The sequence below is a fragment of the Jaculus jaculus genome, chromosome 1 (assembly GCF_020740685.1).
Source record: "Jaculus jaculus isolate mJacJac1 chromosome 1, mJacJac1.mat.Y.cur, whole genome shotgun sequence".
Taxonomy (NCBI): Eukaryota; Metazoa; Chordata; class Mammalia; order Rodentia; family Dipodidae; genus Jaculus; species Jaculus jaculus.
The window spans coordinates 17,186,057-17,204,176 of NC_059102.1; the positions used below are offsets into that span (position 1 = coordinate 17,186,057).

The window sequence follows — 18,120 nt, forward strand, 5'->3', positions numbered from 1 at the left end:
AGCAGAAGCCTCTGGTCAGCAAGCAAAGGAATAGCTGGCAGAAGTTTTTTCTATCAGTGGAGTTTCATAAGGGAAATCACAAAGCAAGCTGTGACTATCAGCATCTCCACTGTGCCAAGACTTTGTACCTGGGGGTAGCTCCAGAGACCATGCCCTCAACTCTGGTTAGAATTCACAATCTAGCCTGCTTCTAATAGGAACAAGGAGGAGGGGGAGAGGAGGAGCTGACCACCACAAGGGCAGGCATTGACCTAACTTTCTCTGAACAGATCAGACAACCTCCTGTGACAAAGGAAACAACATGACTTGGTCACTTGTCACCATCTGTACCTCTTTCAAGACTTCATATTAGACTAACTGTGCCCATTCCAACATATACAACTGCCAACTTATTCTACCTGCTGCCACAGATTCTTCCAATCTAGAGGAGAAACAACATTTTGTCTCTATCAAGTCCTCCCCTTTCTGAAGCAGCCCCTTTTCTTTGATTCTAGAACACTGTGAGGTCCCTGCCGTGACAGTGACGAAAATCGCTGGCTGACAGTGCCCTTGCTGCGAATGAGAGCAGCTTCCAACCACCACTGCTTATTACAGCCACAGTTCTTATTGGTGGTTCTTTTTGTATTTCTGGATAGACATCTACCATATCTACCACAGCACCCGGTCACCAAAGGGCCTGCCCTGTCAACCGAAGTTGGTTTCCCACAGCTCGCCGGGCCAATGTGGGTCACTTTCCACAAAAACGATTGTTTGCTTGACTCTTCTATGTTCCTATGAGGGCTTATCTGACATGGTGCTTTGATGTCTTTTGAAGGAAGGAACGACCACCTTTCTGAGCCTTCTCTTTCTTCCTTTAGTAGTTAGTGATACTATTAAATCATCCTATGCCTCTCTGCTACTTAGGGAGAGATTCCACTGCCCAAGTCTTTCGCCCACTGGATCAAGCTCAATCCTGTTACTCATAAATGCTACTCTGCTCTCTGAGATTTCTGCTGGCTGCTGGTGCCTAGCTAGGCAGCCTGCTTCCAGAAAGGTGGGTGGCACTCCAGCTCTCCTGGAACAAGGTCACCATATACTTCCCCTTTGCCTTAGCCCTGCTCTTGTAAGCAGAATGACTATAGGAGAGAAAAGCAGCAGGGAGAGCAGTGTCCCGCACATGGGCAGAAAACGCACATACACACTTACTTGACCTTTCTTGCTTCCATTATGCCCCTTTTTTGTCTCTGGTTTTGGAGGTGAGAGCTGCAAGGTAGAAGATAAAGACACTTCACTTAGGATGTTGAGGCATGCCTGCGGCAGCGAGCAGAACCTCTGGTCCTATGGCTGGCCACTTCTTTAAAAATTTTATATGAGAGAGAGAGAGAAGAGAGAATTGTGCACCAAGGCCTCTGGCCACTGCCATTGAACTCCAGACGCATGTACCACCCCATATGCACGTGTCACCTTGTGTGTATGCATCACCTTGTACGCCTGGCTCACATGGGTTCTGGGGAGTCAAACCTGGGTCCTTAAGCTTCCCAGGAAAGCACCTTAAACACTAAGCCATCTCTCCAGCCCACTAGCCACTTAAAAAAAAATCTTTGTGTATATGTGTGTGTATGTGTGCATGTGAGAGACAGAGAGAGAAAGAGTCTGGGTGTCACATGCCATCATGTGCTTTGGAGGTCAGAGGACAAGTTTAGGTGTCAGTCCTTGCCTTTCACCTTGTTTGAAGGAGGGTCTCTGGTTCACAGCTACATTCACCATGCTAGCCTGGTCGTGAGCTCCTGGGGATTCTCCTGTCTCAGCCTCCATCTCACTATAGGAGTAATGGGATTACAGATGCCACTGCGACCAGCTTTATGTGGCCTTCTGGGGCTCACTCAGCAAGTGCTTTCACACCAGGTTGGCCACTCATAGGTCCTGGGTTGGCCACACAGAATCTCTTACACATTCACAGGCATTCAAAGACAGCCCCCCTCACACCCACACGGTCACGCAAAAGGACCACGGCAGCCACAGCCTATGTTTTAAAAATTCCAAACTATTTCCAAACTCAACTTCATCTTTAGCTCATCCTCCCCTTCTGCTCCCTGTCACTCATGTGGAACATGCATATATAAATTCATATTCCTACTCACATAAAAAGTATGCATATATCATGTCATGAATCCCTGCTGAGCAAACACACTGGCTTTTGGGCAGGAGGATAGAAAGTCCTCTCCTTCCCATTAAGGACTACCACCTACCACTGTGGGATTTGCTTTGATGGGCCTAATGATGTTTCCAGTATTCTCAGGGTAAAATTAGGGTAGATTTTTGGAAACATTAAAGGCTATTAAATTCTTTGCAAATCCTAGCAAAGAGCCCACTGATTCAGAAATCAAAATAAGGTTGTGTGTTTCCCTCAGAAGACAGATGCATAGCAGTGAGGAATGTATACACTTGGCTTGAATGGGAAACACCAAAGCAAATGAATGTGTCTCTGTAACGATAACACTGATCTAGTTCCAAAATGAAGTACAAGCTGAATGCTAGAAACAGTCAGTAACCACATACAAGACTCTCTTTACATACCAATTCCATGGCTTTGTTAATTTGTTTCTGAATTTCCAGGAGCAACTCTATACCCTGCAAAAAAGGATAAGCATGATCTGCCACAGCTGTACTCTGGAAATTTTAAAACATTAAAACTTGAGTCACTTCTACACTGTTGGTGGGAATGTAATCTGGTCTAACCATTGTGGAAATCAGTGTGGAGGTTCCTAAGACAGCTAAAAATAGATCTACCATATGACCCAGCTATAGCACTCCTAGGCATATATCCTAAGGACATATCTCATTACCTTAGAGATACTTGCTCAACCATGTTTATTGCTGCTCAATTCACAATAGCTGGGAAATGGAAACAGCCTAGATGTTCCTCAAATGATGAGTGGATAATGAAGATATGGCACATTTACTCAATGGAGTTCTACTCAGTGGTAAAGAAAAATGAAGGTATGAAATTTACAGGAAAATGGATGGATCTGGAAAGGATTATACTAAGTGAGGTAACCCAGGCCCAGAAAACCAAGCATAGTATGTTCTCTCTCATATGTAGATCCTAGCTACAGATGATTAGACCAGTGTGAGTAGGAAGAAAACTCAGTATCAAAGGCCAGTAAGCTAGAAAAGAGATATAAATGGAAGAGAAAGGAAGGGAAAGGGGTACTTAATAGGATGATATTGCATATGTGTAGCAGACAGCTTCAGGTTCACTGAGATGAACTTCCAGACCAGGTACAGTTATGGAGGAAGGGGTATTTATTGAAGCCTACAGATCCAGGGGAAGTTCCATAAATGGCAGAAGAAGCTGGCCTGCCTTCACATAACCAAGCAGAGAGAGAGAGGCACAAGCCAAAAACCAAAAAGAACTCCAGCTAGGTACACTTTGCATATCTTTAGGATGAAATCTGAAACCCACCACCACACCTTAAGATCCACCCAGTGACACTGCCTCCAACCAGGTAGCTGCAGATGCAAACTACAAACAAATTAAAAACTGAATATATTGGGGGCCATCTATTCAAACCACCACAATATGTAAGTAGAATAGGTTAATGGAGGTGAAAAGGCCTAAGTGAGGTCAGGGGAAGAGATTGAGTAAAGCAAAGGTGTAAGGAGGGCTTATCAAAATCTAAGATGATATAAATAAATCATATGGGATCCTACTGTTTTGGACAATGGAACACTCAGGAGCCATATATTGTTACTAAAAAATTTTCAGTGCTGGGGGTGGGATATCTTCCAGTGAGTTGTTGGCCAGGGAGGTCCCTGATGCCCCCAAAACATTACAGGCTGCCATTGGTTTCCCACCAGGAATAGGTGGTAAGACCCTATTGCTGAAGACTCCACATACTTGGGCTACAAGGTCACTGAGAAATCCTGCTAGAACTGAGCAGGATAACCTCCTCCATGTAGACAAGCTGACAGAAAGCTGGAAGAAGTCATTCTGCATTCAGTTCAATGGAAGAGAGAGAAATCACCAGTGAAGATACTCAACAGTGGCCACTGCAAGCCTTATATTTTGCCAGCCAGGCCAAATGAGCCAACAGGTGCAATAGTGGCACGTCTGCCATGGTGGAAACCAACTAACCTCTAATGTGACTGGAGGCCCACTGCATGGGAGGGAATACATCCCTGATACTGAAAACCTATAATGGGGTAGTCATGAGCCCTAGGGGTATAACATCTGCTGCTGTCTGGCTAGGTGTATATACTATGCTCATCAAACTGCCCAGTAAGCACTTCTCTCTAGCCTCATACTCATATATTAATGCTACTCTCACTTTGGTAGAGAACCTTCTCTTTTCAGATGGTAGTGACCTTGGGATGACTCAGAAGGCATAATGGTGCTGGGAAGAAGTGACAGGAGCGCTCAGCACTGCAATATCTCTATCACACCTTCCAAGCCTCAGGGTCCATTGCAGAAGAGGTGGCGGAAAGAATGTACGAGCCAAAGGAAGGGTTAGGACTCCTTACAACATGCTCCTCCAGATACAAAATGGCCTGGATAATCCATGACCTCACAGTGCCTGACACCTGACATCAAAATAAAAGAGAAACTGATTTAGAGGGGGAGGGGATATGATGGAGAGTGGAGTTTCAAAGTGGAAAGTGGGAGGAGGGAGGGCTTTACCATGGGATATTGTTTACAATCATGGATGTTGTTAATAAAAAATAAATAAATAAATAAAACTTGAATCACATTGGAGACTATTCATAAAGTCCCTACTCAAGGCTGGCAGTTAGTGAATGATGCAGTCTACAGAATCAGAGGTCAAATGTCAACCTCTGGTCCCTGGTTGTGGATGCGAGGCTCTAACTTAGTCTCCTTGTTGTGCCAAACTCCCAGGTTCCATTCCTTAGATCAAGCTAACATCGTTATCTGTCATGGTCTCTTGCCCAGCCTGATCACTTTGCAATATATGTCACAGGTCATCCAGGTAGCCTGGATCGGAGTGGATGAATCAGTATGAATCTCATGTAGATTAAGAAGTGGCAAGTGGTAGCCGGGCATGGTGGTGCACGCCTTTAATCCCAGCACTCAGGAGGCAGAGGTAGGAAGATCACCGAAAGCTCAAGGCCACCCTGAGAATACATAGTGAATTCCAGGTCAGCCCGAGCTAGAGTGAGACTCTACCTTAGAAAACCAAAATAGAAGTGGCAAGTGGGCTGGAGAGATGGCTTAGCGGTTAAGCGCTTGCCTGTGAAGCCTAAGGACCCTGGTTCGAGGCTCAATTCCCCAGGACCCACGTTAGCCAGATGCACAAGAGGGCGCACGCATCTGGAGTTCGTTTGCAGTGGCTGGAAGCCCTGGCGTGCCCATTCTCTCTCTCTCTCTCTCTCTCTCTGCCTTTCTCTCTGTGTCTGTCGCTCTCAAATAGATAAATAAAAAATGAACAAAAAAATTTTTTAAAAAAAGAAGTGGCAAGTGAGCTCTGATGATGGCGGCTGTGCGCTAGGCCACATGAAGGATGGCACAGCGCTCTGTGGCTGGGACAGCACAGCAGGTAGCAATGAGAAGAGGGGTCCCGGCACCAAGGTCTGAATACCATGACGGCTGGCAAGTCACATGCAAGTCCCGAGGCGATATTTTGCTAAAAATGATGCTATGGGCTGGAGAGATGGCTTAGCCGCTAAGCACTTGCCTGTGAAGCCTAAGGACCCCCGTTCAAGGCTTGATTCCCCAGTACCCATGTAAGCCAGATACACAAGGTGGCACATGCATCTGGAGTTCATTTACAGTGGCTGGAGGCCCTGGTGCACCTGCCCATTCTCTCTCTCTCTGTCTCTCTCTCCCTCTATCTCTCTTCCTCTTTCTCTCTCTGTCTGTCACTTGTAAATAAATAAATAAATAAAAATAAACAAAAACAAAAACTTTAAAAAATGATGCTTTATCACAAAGAAAACCAATTACTTCCACTAACTTAGAAAGACATCATTATTTATTACTTGAAGATAAGGGGGAAGTTTCCTATACTTTTGCTGAAAGCATTCACTATAGAACACAAAATTTTAATTTTCCCTAATGTCTAATTGCTTTGTGAGGACTTAGAGAGGCACAGTGACTAGGGCCACTGGGAGGCGGTAGAGACCACCAGCATACCCTGAGAACTAAAGCTGGGGCATAGGGTTCATTCACATGTGTACTAAACATGTCTGACACGCCAGGCCATCTGCCAGGCCTGGAGTTCTTAGCACAATGGGCTGCTAAGGAGTTGCCAGCTTCTACTTGCTACTGCCAATAAATAAAGTGCACAGATCATAAACAAAGATACTCGAGCTCCCCCAGATAATAACCCTCCTGTACCATGGAAGCCTTTGGAGTTGATCCTCCTCTGAGTCCTTAGCATGAGCCAATACTCATAGCACCAAACCTCTAAAAGTTCTTTGTCTCTCTATGTTTGAGGCGCTGCTTTCTTCCCACTTCCTTAATTTTCTAAAATCACTTTTCTTATATTGAACTCCCTCTCCCTTAATGTCATCGGGGAGCTATGCTAAAACTTCACCTGTGATGGAACCTTTTTTAAGGGAATGCAGTCTTAGCTAACGTAAAGTACTTGTTTGGTTGTTAGTCCAGGGTGGGGGATGCAAATCAGTTCCTTCATTAAATTCAGCTTCCCAGGTGACTGCTTCCCACAGCTGAGCACAGATCCCATCAGCAACGGCATGGTCATCACGGAAGGCTGTTCCTGAGATGAGGGGAAGCGAGGGACATGAGAAAGTCAGCTCATTCTCGCTGACACACTCACTCCAGGCTCCTGACAGTAGAATGTAAGTTACTAACCTGACTGTGTTTCAGCAACGCGATGTTTAAGTACAGAGGAATACCACTCAGCACAGCACTGGCTTTGGCAACAGCTAATGACACAGCCCCGACGGCCATACTGCCATGGAGTACAGGCTCCGCGGGCTCTGGGGGTATGACTGGTTTCTCTGCAAGAGAATCCTTCCGTCCTAGGGGGGGAAACGTGGGAGAGAAGATTCCTTTCTAGGCAGCCTCACTACAATAGGACTAATACTGTACCTCTGAGAAGTTTTTTGTTTGGTTTCACTTACTGATACTCAAACATGCTAAGCCATGCCTAATGACTTCTAGGCCATTCACTATGAACTTGGTCAGCAGTGTTACAAGGGAGATAATGTTATTCCCACATTCCTATGCAAGTAAACTGGGGTTTTTTGTGGTTGACTTGCCTGATATGTTAAATAAAGTAAACAAGGAGAGGATTTAGATGGTCTGTGAATTCTTCACCCTTTGTTTTTCCATATTTCACAATAACTGCTGTATAACCAACATCAATCATCTCTTCCTGCATATGGCTGCTGTCTTTCTCTCATTTCAAAGTAATGCTATGCTCTATGTTGGTGACCATCTTTAGAAATGCCCCAGACCCAACTCAGAAGTCTGAGTCATTTCTCACTCTGTTTTCAGCCACCTTTTCTGATCAAATACCAGAGTCCCTCATGAACCTCTAGTTTCCTATTCCCTCCCCACAGCCTCTGACCTTCCTTAGGTCCTCGGCAGAGATAAGACTCACTAAGCACCCAGCACGTACTAAGTGCTGAGCAAACTACTGTGTAGTAAACCTGCTTCCTGTATCCCAAGATACTATGAATGCAGCCCAACACATTTGCAGATGGCAATGGCAATGGCATGTCACAATGTTAAAAGGCTAGACACTCTGCATGCAGTACAGCTTCTGTTCTCATAAGGTCCAGGTCCTGTCAGTCAAAAACACCTGGCAAAGAATCATTCACTGACGGTCTCTACCTACAGCTCAACAGCGGCCCTCTCTCCCTTTGGAGAGACTAGTCTAACACAGTCTTTGTATCCTGATGAGTTCTCTTCCCTCTCTGGACCTCAGCTGCAGAATCAATGAAATAAGGGACCTTGAATCGTGGTCTCTTTAGTTCCTTATTCAATGAGCGCCATATTTATTGGGTTTAAGATGTGCCTGGCATCATGCTAGATCCTGGCAATGATGCCAAGTTGATTAAAGCGTGACTTGAGTCCTTAAGGAACGTGGCCTGGTTCAAAAGGCATAAGGACATCTATGATCCCAGGAGCACCTGCTGGGGGAGCTGAGGGTAACAGCCTGTTAGCAAAGGGCAAATTATTTGCTTTCTAACAATAAAGGTTTCTAGAGCACATGTAACTTGTATTAAACATAGAGCTGAGGACATGTCTGTTTTCCACATCAAAGAATACTCTCAAATATGGAATGGTGAGCAGCCCTGGGGTTCTCCAACTCTCCAGCTTGCAGCCTGCAACTCTCTAGCTATTGCTGGACTGCCTGTCTGTACCTTGTAAGCTAATCCAATAAAGCCCTTCTATAAAACAACAAAGATTCTGATCAAATATGGAATGGCTTTGTGATTACCCTATAGGTACATACAGGGAGGTGAAAGGCCCCCCAGCCATTCCATTCCTCCTCTGTCCAGCTCCCAACCTCTGCTACCATTTGATGCCTTTTATTCATTAGGCGCTCACATTTGGGTGAGAAATCAATTGTTTTGCCTTTCAAGTAAAACTGGAGGGTGAGGTCAAACTGGTAGCTGGCACCTGGCCAACAGCCAAACCATCCCAGCTCCATCCTTCTTCCTCACGTGTTTGTCATCACAGGTTCTACGAGGTGACAGAGCACCCACCTTGCTTCTGTCCTTTCTTTTTGGGAGGAGGTGGAGGAGGTGGCGGCAGTGTTACTGGCGGAGGAGCTTGCACCACAGACTCTTCCAGAGCCTTTTCCAATTCTTTTCTCTCTTTATCTTCTTGTACTTTACCTTCAAAGAACAGCCTTAATTACAAGAAAACATGGCTTACTTAGGAACATTCAGAAATGCTTCTGTACTTCTGATTATGTTGTAGAGCTGACCCCATTATGTTTCAATAACATTTTCATAGCTACTTAAGAACAAATTAACCTTAATTTCAAGGTCAAATAAAAAAAAGATGTTGTGCTGGGAGATGGGTCAGTAGGTGAGAGAGCTCGCTGTGCACATATGGGAAGCTGAGATTCCATCCCCAGTTCCTACGTGAAGAACCAGGCATGGCCTTACACTCCTGTGACCCCAGAACAGGGTGAGGTGGACACAGGACAGCTGGGGCTCACTGGCACCCAGTCTCGCCAATGAGTGGCAAGCTCCAAGTTCAGAGAGAGACCTTGTCTCAAGGAAATAAGGCAGAAGAAGAATAAATTGAATGCATCTAATGTTCTCCGATGGCCTCTACTACATGCATGTCTCCATACATGAATACACCACACACTACAAAATAACAATGCTGTTAACACTGCTTTCAAGAGCTTAAGTTCATATTAGTCTACAAATAACTGTTTAAAGATTTTTGGTATTTATTTAAAAAATTGCTTATTTCATTCTATTTCCAACTTGGAGGGGGAGAAAATGGGCATGCCAGGACTTCTAGCCACTGCAAACAAACTCCAGATGCATGTGCCACTTTGTGTATCTGGCTTTACATGGGTACTGGGGAAATGAACTCTGGTTGTTAAGCTTTGCAGCCAAGTGCCTTAGTTGCTGAGCCATCTCTCCAGCTCCCCTCCTTAAAACTTTTTTTTTGTGCTTTCCAGAATTTTTTTATTTTTTAATTTTATTATTATTGTTGTTGTTGTTGTTGTTGAAGCAGGTTTCTTTATTGGAAGCCTTGGCCTGTGCTCCGTCCACACAGTCCGGCACAGCAGTAATGAGGGAGAGAGCCCCAACCCTCAGAGGGAAGGGGTTTATAAAGGAAAAAGACCGCCGAGGTTACATCATGTTGCGACTTTTAAAATGATTGGTTCTAAGAGGGCACATGCATGAACTCTAGCCTACTTATCTTAGGTCAGCAACTTATCTTTTGCAAGACGCCAGGGCCCCTGTGGCTAGGTATTTCTGGAATGTCCTTGGGAGGAGGCATCCCAGAAATCAGGAGGGGGTGGTGGCTATAGTTAAGTAAGCATGCATACAGAAGCAAAAGAACCACATTGGTCAGGTAGTTCCTCATCTGAGCCGGGCCTAGGCTTCTTATTTACTCAAAATGGCTGTCTGCTTTAAATGGCAGTATTATTGTCTAGCTATTAAGCGAGGTTACAGAAGCCAGATGTAGCATGTTATTTCTTTTTGGTCTCTCATATTGTCCTCATGACACTTAGGAAGTTTGCAAAAATCTAACAAGCACTATATCAGACTGACCTATGTCACTGTGGTCTTGTGCCTTGTGTTTTTCCAGCCCAAAGAATTTTGTGACTTTCATTTCATTTTCATGTATGACATTTTAAAATTTTTTCTAAAATTATTATTAACAACTTCCATGATTATTAAAAATACACCATGGTGATACCCTCCCTCCTCCCACTTGCCCCTTTGAAACTCCACTCTCTATCATACCCCCTCCCCATCTCAATAAGTCTTTCTTTTACTTTTGATGTCTTGATCTTTTCCTCTGCTTATGATGGTCTTATGCAGGTGGTATCAGGCACTGTGAGGCCATGGATATCCAGGCCATTTTGTGTGTGGAGGGAGCATGTTGTATGGAGTCCTGCCCTTCCTTTGGCTCTTACATTCTTTCCACCACTTCTGCATTAGACCCTGAGCCTTGGAAGGTGTGATACAGATATTGCAGTACTGAGCACTGCAGTCATTTCTTGCCATCACCATGATACCTTCTGAGTAGTCCCAAGGTCACTGCCATCTGAAAAGAGAATATTCTCAACCAAAAGTGAGAGTAGCATTAATACAAAGGTTTGAACATTAACAGAAGTGCTTATTGGGCAGTTTGATAAGCATAGTATATAAATTTGGCCAGATAACAGCAGACATTACACCCCTATGTCTCATGACTATCCACCCCTGTGTTAAGTTTTCAGTGTCAGGGATGTATTCACTTCCCATGGAGTGGACTCCAGTCCAATTAGAGGGCAGTTGGTTTCCCCCATAACAGACATGCCTCTATTGCACCCATTGGCTCATTTGGCCGGGCTGGCCAATTACAAGGCTTGCAGTGTCCACTGATGAGTATCTTCACTGGTTATTTCTTTTTCTCCCAATGAACTGCATGCAGAATGGCTTCTTCCAGCTTTCCGTCAGCTGGCATACATGGAGGAGGTTATCAGCTCAGTTCCAGCGAGATTTGTCAGTGGCCATGCAGCCCAAGTATATAGAGTCTTCAGCAATAGGGTCATACCATATATTCCTGGTGGGAAACCAAGGACCTTGGCAATGAGCTATAATGCTTTAGGGGCATCAGGGATCTCCCTGGCCAACAACTCACTGGAAGATATCCCATCCCTGGCACTGAAAATTTTCTAGTAACAATCTACAGCTCCTGAGTGTTTGACTGTCCAAAAAAGTAGGATTACATATGTTTTATTTATACCCTCTTAGATTTTGATTAGCTGTCCCTCCACCTTTCCTTTACTCAATGTCTTCCCCAGACCTCATTTTGGGCCCTTTCACCCCCATTAATCTATTCCTCTACTTACATATATACAATACCATCCTATTAAGTACCCCCTCCCTTCCTTTCTCTTCCCTTTCTATCTCTTTTCTAGTTTACTGGCCTCTGCTACTGAGTTTTGTCCTTCTCACACAGAAGCCAAATCATCTGTAGCTAGGATCCACATATGAGAAAGAACATGTAATGGTTTGCTTTCTGGGCCTGGGTTACCTCACTTAGTATAATCCTTTCCAGATCCATCCATCTTCCTGCAAATTTCATAACTTCAGTTTTCTTTACTGCTGAGTAGAACTCCATTGTATAAATGTGCCATATCTTCATTATCCATTCATCACTTGAGGGACATCTAGGCTGGTTCCATTTCCCAGCTATTGTGAATTGAGCAGCAATAAACATGGTTGAGCACATACTTCTAAGGAAATGAGATGAGTCCTTAGGATATATGCCTAGGAGTGCTATAGCTTAAGAAACAATGGTGTGAGCTCTTCCTTGAAGGTCTAGTAAAATTCAGCAGTGAATCCATGTGGGCCTGGGATTTTTTTAGTTGGGAGATTATTGATAACTGTTCGGATCTCCATGCTTGTTATAGGTCTATTTAAGTGATTAATCTCATCTTGATTTAATTTAGGTGGGTCATATAAATTAAGGAAATCATATATTTCTTCCAGACTTTCATACTTTGTGGAGTATATGCTTTTATAGTATGTCCCTATGATTTTTTTAATTTCTCTGGCATCTGTTGTAATGTTACCTTTTTCATCTCTAATTTTATTAATTTGTGTCTCTTCTCTCTTTCTTTTGCTCAGATTTGCTAAGGGTTTATCAATCTTGTTTATCCTTTCAAAGAGCCAACTCTTTGTTTCATTAATTCTTTGGATTTGTTTTGTTTCTATTTCATAAATTTCTGCCCTAATCTATTATTTCTTCCTGTCTACTGATTTTTGGTTTGCCTTGTTGTTCTTTTTCCAAGGCTTTAAGGTGAAGCATTAGGGCATTTACTTGTGACCTTTCTAATTTCAATATATGTACTTAAAGCTATAAATTTACCTCTTAGAACTGCCTTCATTGTGTCCCAGAGATTTTGGTATGCTGTGTTCTCATTATCGTTTGACTCTATAAATTTTTTGATTTCCTTCTTGATTTCTTCATTGACCCATTCATCATTTAGTAGTGTATTGTTTAGTTTCCATGATTTTCTGTATGCTCTATAGCCTTTCTTGCTATTGATTTGTAGTTTAATTCCATTGTGGTCAGATAGTGTCAGGATCCATAGAGCAAAAGCCTCTCCATTTTGCCTGGGCCTGCTTATAAGCTGACTTATTACTTAGAAAGCTGGTCCATCCAGCTTTCTGTTAGGTACTTCTGGAACATAGGTCAGCAGACTGCTTACAGAATCTTACCTTTTGCAAAAGGCCAGTTTATGGTCAGGATATGAAGCCTGGTGCAGTCAGGATGTTAAGCCATTGAGGCAAGATTAGATGAACACCAGATTACATCCCTTCTAGGTTTCCTGACTATTCCAAAGCCCTAAATCATGTCAGCCAGCCTATCCCCCCCCCCCTCGTTTTTCTTCCCCTACAGAACCACTGTGTAAAAAATAAAGACTCTGAGGCCTTGACAAACATCTAGCATGGTCTCCTTCTTGTGTCTGTTTGTCTTTTCCCATTCAGGTTAACTTCCCCTCAGGTCCTTGTTCAACTCCCCACTGGCTGGAGCAAGATAGAATGCAAGGAATTATTTCAACTTTCCTGAATTTGTTAAGATTTGCTTTCTGTCCTAACATATGGTCTATTTTGGAGAATGTTCCATATGCTGCTGAAAAGAATGTATATTCTGCAGCCTTTGTATGAAATGTCCTGTATATATCTGTTAGGTCCATTCCTTCTATGACCTCACTTAGTCCAGATGCCTCTCTGTTTATTTTTTCCTGGGATCACCTGTCAATTGATGAAGGGGTATTAAAATCACCTACCACCATTGTGTTTGGTGTTATCTGTGACCTTAGTTCTAATAGTGTTTGTTTGATGAATTTGGGAGCCCCCATCTTAGGTGCATATATGTTTAGGATTGTAATGTCCTCCTGTTGGAGTGTGCCCGTAATCAATATAAAGTGACTGTCCTTATCTTTCTTGACTAATGTTGGACTGAAGTCTACCTTGTCTGATATTAGGATAGCAACCCCTGCTTGTTTTCTAGGCCCATTTGCTTAAAACACCATTTTCCAATCTTTCACCCTAAGATAATGTCTATACTTTGTAGAAAGGTGAGTTTCTTGGAGACAACAAATTGTAGGCTCCTGCTTTTTAACCCAGTCTGCAAACCTATGTGTTTACGTTGGGGCATTGAGGCCGTTGATAGTAAGAGATATTATTGAAAGGTGTATATTTATGTTTGCCTTTAATTTTGTGGTTCTGGTTCTACCTTTACTCTCTTGTGTTAACTAGTATTTGAGTATTGCTTATTTTTTGTAGGTTCCTTATATGTGTGCTTTTCCTTTTCTTCAGCATGGAGGAATCTTTCATGTATTTTCTGTAGAGCTGGTTTTGTCTTCAAATACTCCTTTAACCTGCTTTTGTCATGTAATGTCCTTATTTCTCTGTCTATTTGAATGGATAGCTTTGCAGGATAAAGTAACCTTGGTTGACAGTTGTTATCTTTCAGAACTTGGAATACATTACTCCAAGCCCTTCTGGCTTTTAAAGTTTGTGTTGAATAATCTGCTGTAATCTTGATGGGCTTGCCTTTGTAGGTAACTTGATTTTTCTCTCTAACTGCTTTCAATATTTTTTCTTTGGTTTGTGTGTTTGGTACTTTGATTATAATATGGCGAGGAGAGGTTCTTTCCAGGTTTTGTCTGGCTGGGGTTCTAAAGGATTCCTGTATCTGCATTGGCACCTCTTTCCCAATTTGGGGGAAGTTTTTTTCTATGATTTTGTTGAAGACACCTACTATGTCTTTGGAGTGAAATTCCTCTCCTTCTACTATGCCCTGTATTCTTATGTTTGATCTTTTCATAGTTTCCGAATATCTTGAAATTCCCATTCATACTTTTCTATTAGTTTGTCTTTCTCTTTGTTGGACTGTATTAGATCTGCCACCTGGTCTTCTTGCTTAGATAATCTGTCTTCTCCTTCATCCATTCTACTGGTGAGATTTTCTACAGAGTTTTTTATTTCATTAACTGTGTTCTTCACTGCTAGTAATTTTGACTGTTTTTTCTTTTTTATTTCTATTTCCTTATTTATGTCTTGTATTGACTTCTTTATTTCATTAAATTGGTGTCCTGTGTCTTCTTTGATTCCTTTGATTTTTTTCTTTGTCTTCTTTTAACATATACACAATCATTCTTTTGAAATCTTTCTCAGGCATTTCCTCTAACTTGTTCTCACTGGAGGTCATTTCTGATGCATTAATAATTTTTGGTGGACTTATATTGTCTTGGTTTCTAGTGTTTCTTGTGTTATAATGTATATATTTTTGCATCTTGGATTAAGTTAATGCTTGGATTTTCTAGCTAGCTGGGTATTCTTAGCTGTGTCAATTGTTCTGATGTTACATATCTTCAGGGTAGGAGCTTAAGGTGTTAGGTGTGGCTCTTAAGACTCTCAGAATATCTATAAAGGTGTTCCTAGGGGTTGAGTTTGCCTGCTATGGAAGTGTTCAAGCAGGCTGAGTGGAACAAAATACAGATAGATTCTAAAATATAAACTAAACAATGTACACATTCAGTGAAAAACAGCACCAAGTATTTATGCAAGAGTAGGTATTATAACATCCAGATCGTCTATCAACAAAGAGGTTAAGATTTCTGGTCTGGGGCTGGAGAGATGGCTTAGCGGTTAAGCGCTTGCCTGTGAAGCCTAAGGACCCCAGTTCGAGGCTCTGTTCCCTAGGTCCCACGTTAGCCAGATGCACAAGGGGCCGCACGCGTCTGGAGTTCATTTGCAGATGCTGGAGGCCCTGGCATGCCCATTCTCTCTCTCTCCCTCTATCTGTCTTTCTCTCTGTGTCTGTAGCTCTCAAATAAATAAATAAATAATTTTAATTAAAAAAAAAAAGAAAAAGATTTCTGGTCTGCTGAGGGTTCCAAGTCATCTTGTGACCAAGTGAGACCCTTCCCTGTTGCAATCCCAGTTACCTTTTTGGATGATTTTGGTCTCAGTTATGCATCCCTCTTTGGTGCCCTGTGGGTTCAAGTAGGCTGGCTGGATCACTGGACCACTGTTCTGTTTTCTGGAGCTGGGCACTGGCTTTTCCTTTGGGAATTAAAAAAAGCCGAGCCTGGCAGCTGTGGCCCCACAGACCTGGCTCTGCCACTGCTGGAGCTGCCGCTGCTGGAGCCACTACTGCTGCTGCTGGATGCCCCGCTGCTGAAGCCGCTGCTTCCAGAGCTGGCACTGCCAATGCCGAAGCCGGAGCTGCCGCTGCCAGGAGCCTGCCTGTGGGGGCTCTGGATGCCCTGGATCTCTCCTACTTCTCTGCTGCCGTTTTAATTTCTTATACACCTCACTTTTTCATAAAAGTGTTTATTTTGCTGGGTATTCTTTGGCTTTTTCTCCCCTAGGCTGCTTTGGTGTGGTTCCTAGGCTGCCATCTTCCTTAAAACTTTTTTTAAAATTTCATTTCTTTCCAAGGTGGGGGAGAGAAAGTTTATTTTTAAGCTCTATTTACACTTTAAAAATAATGTTTGAAAACTTGATTAAGAGCTACTAGAATTCTTATACAAATGATATTCAGAAGACAAACCACTCAAGAATCCTTCGTGACTATAGTTTTACATAAAAAGGTATATAAAAGCCTTTGGGAAATCTCACTTTGGGATACCTATATATAAGAAAAATAGGAAGAGGATAAAACAACATCATATAACAAAAAAGCAATGCAAATAAAAATGGTGGGAATGAGATTTTCTTTAAATATGTTAACATCCTGATGCCAATGGAGCAATACCCCTGAATAGCTAAAGTAAATTGACTTCGATAGAGAATTCTACACTCAGCTAAACTATCAACCACATGGACAAAATACAAACATTTCTTACATGTAAGAACTCAAAAACCTTTTGTCCAACATCCTCTTTCTTATCCTTACTTTCAAAAAGAACAAGAAAACAGAAAAGAAGCAAATATGTAATCCCAAAACATAGCATGACATTTTTATTATATTTCTTTAGAAGGGCTCAAGAGGAGCCAGTCCAGATGGGATGTTTGGGGAAAGGGGCTAGGAAACTTCAGAGAGGAGAAATGATGCAATAAAATAGAAGGCACATCTGAGAGGTTGGGAAAAACAATATAGGACAACATACACACACACACAGACACACACACTCACACACAGACACACACACACACACACACAAAGACACACACACACACACACTAAGCTGAGTAGCATTTGGAAACTCCAAGGAAACCAAAAACTTTTAAGTTTTTTTTTTTTTAAACGAATGTCATCTGACTCTGAAGCAAACTTAAACATGATGTTGTGCAGGTGAGCAGGTGATATAGTTCAAAGAAAAGGGAATACAGCTGATGTCAGCTTGGCCAAGGGGATTGAAGCTTTACACATGTTCAAATGAAGAAGCAATTCTGGCCCAGTATTTAGTGTGGCACAGAATACTTAAACAGCTCTAGCAAACTTTTCCTTGTTTATTTTTATTTTTATTTTTTATTTTTTTTTATTTTTTTTTTTTTTTGGGTTTTCGAGGTAGGGTCTCACTCTGGTCCAGGCTGACCTGGAATTAACTCTGTAGTCTCAGGGTGGCCTTGAACTCACGGCGATCCTCCTACCTCTGCCTCCCGAGTGCTGGGATTAAAGGCGTGCGCCACCACGCCCGGCTGTTTGTTTGTTTTGAGGTTGGGTCTCACTCTAGCCCGGCTGACTTAGAATTCACTATGTAGTCTCAGGGTGGCCTTGAACTCACAGCGATCCTCCTACCTCTGCCTCCTGAGTGCTGGGACTAAAGGGGTGTGCCACCACGCCCAGCTGGTTTTCTAACTTTTAGTCATGAAATCCCAGAGCAAGGGCGGAAGATTTGATTGTGGCTGGAGGACAGAATGGAAGCCACAGCCATGGTGACCACAGGGAAGGACCTGAGGATCTCAGAGGGCACCTGGGAGGGAGCAGGGAGAAAGAAGACTATTACTAAATTTGTAACTGCATCCTTCTCCTAAGGAAGGTTTCTGATGAATCCGTGCGAAGTTCCGTGCATGAAAAGAGACGGGCTCTGTGTAATCTTATATGAGAAAACCATACTTCATGTACAAATTTGCTGCTTTGACATGCACTTCTGAAATTGCCTTTCCAACTCTAGATTGATACAGTTCAGCTTCTTAAACGGTGTCATGACCTCATTTAGACTCATGTAACAGACTCTAAGTGCTGAGGGTGTGAAAACTTTGGCAACAGGAAAAGACTTCTGAGCATGAAAGGACCAAAAATTAATTCAAATCAAACGCATAATGAACCCAAGGGGTTTCTGGCAGGCCTTGCTCGCGTGGCGTGGTGTGAGACGCCGCTGCGGCTTTGTTCTGGAGGCACACCAGGTGTGCACTGCCCTGGGCCCTCACACCATCGCTCACGCAGAGCCAGTGAAGGACGCCCGAAACTCCACGGTTCAGAGTCAAGACTACTAGGTGCTA

At 43.0% G+C, this 18,120-nt stretch overlaps 1 protein-coding gene across 3 annotated transcripts in view; it reads right to left on the reverse strand.

The window, feature by feature from the left end:
• Eno4 (enolase 4) overlaps positions 1 to 18,120 on the reverse strand; it is a 39,004-nt gene that overhangs the window by 12,501 nt on the left and 8,383 nt on the right. For all 3 annotated transcript variants that reach the window (XM_004659218.2, XM_045149579.1, XM_045149573.1), the window contains exons 4-8: positions 8,677 to 8,822; positions 6,812 to 6,981; positions 6,585 to 6,716; positions 2,557 to 2,610; positions 1,186 to 1,242 (exon numbers count right to left, since the gene is read on the reverse strand). In XM_004659218.2, coding sequence (XP_004659275.2) covers positions 1,186 to 1,242; positions 2,557 to 2,610; positions 6,585 to 6,716; positions 6,812 to 6,981; positions 8,677 to 8,822 — 559 coding nt within the window. The remainder of the gene's footprint in view (positions 1 to 1,185; positions 1,243 to 2,556; positions 2,611 to 6,584; positions 6,717 to 6,811; positions 6,982 to 8,676; positions 8,823 to 18,120) is intronic.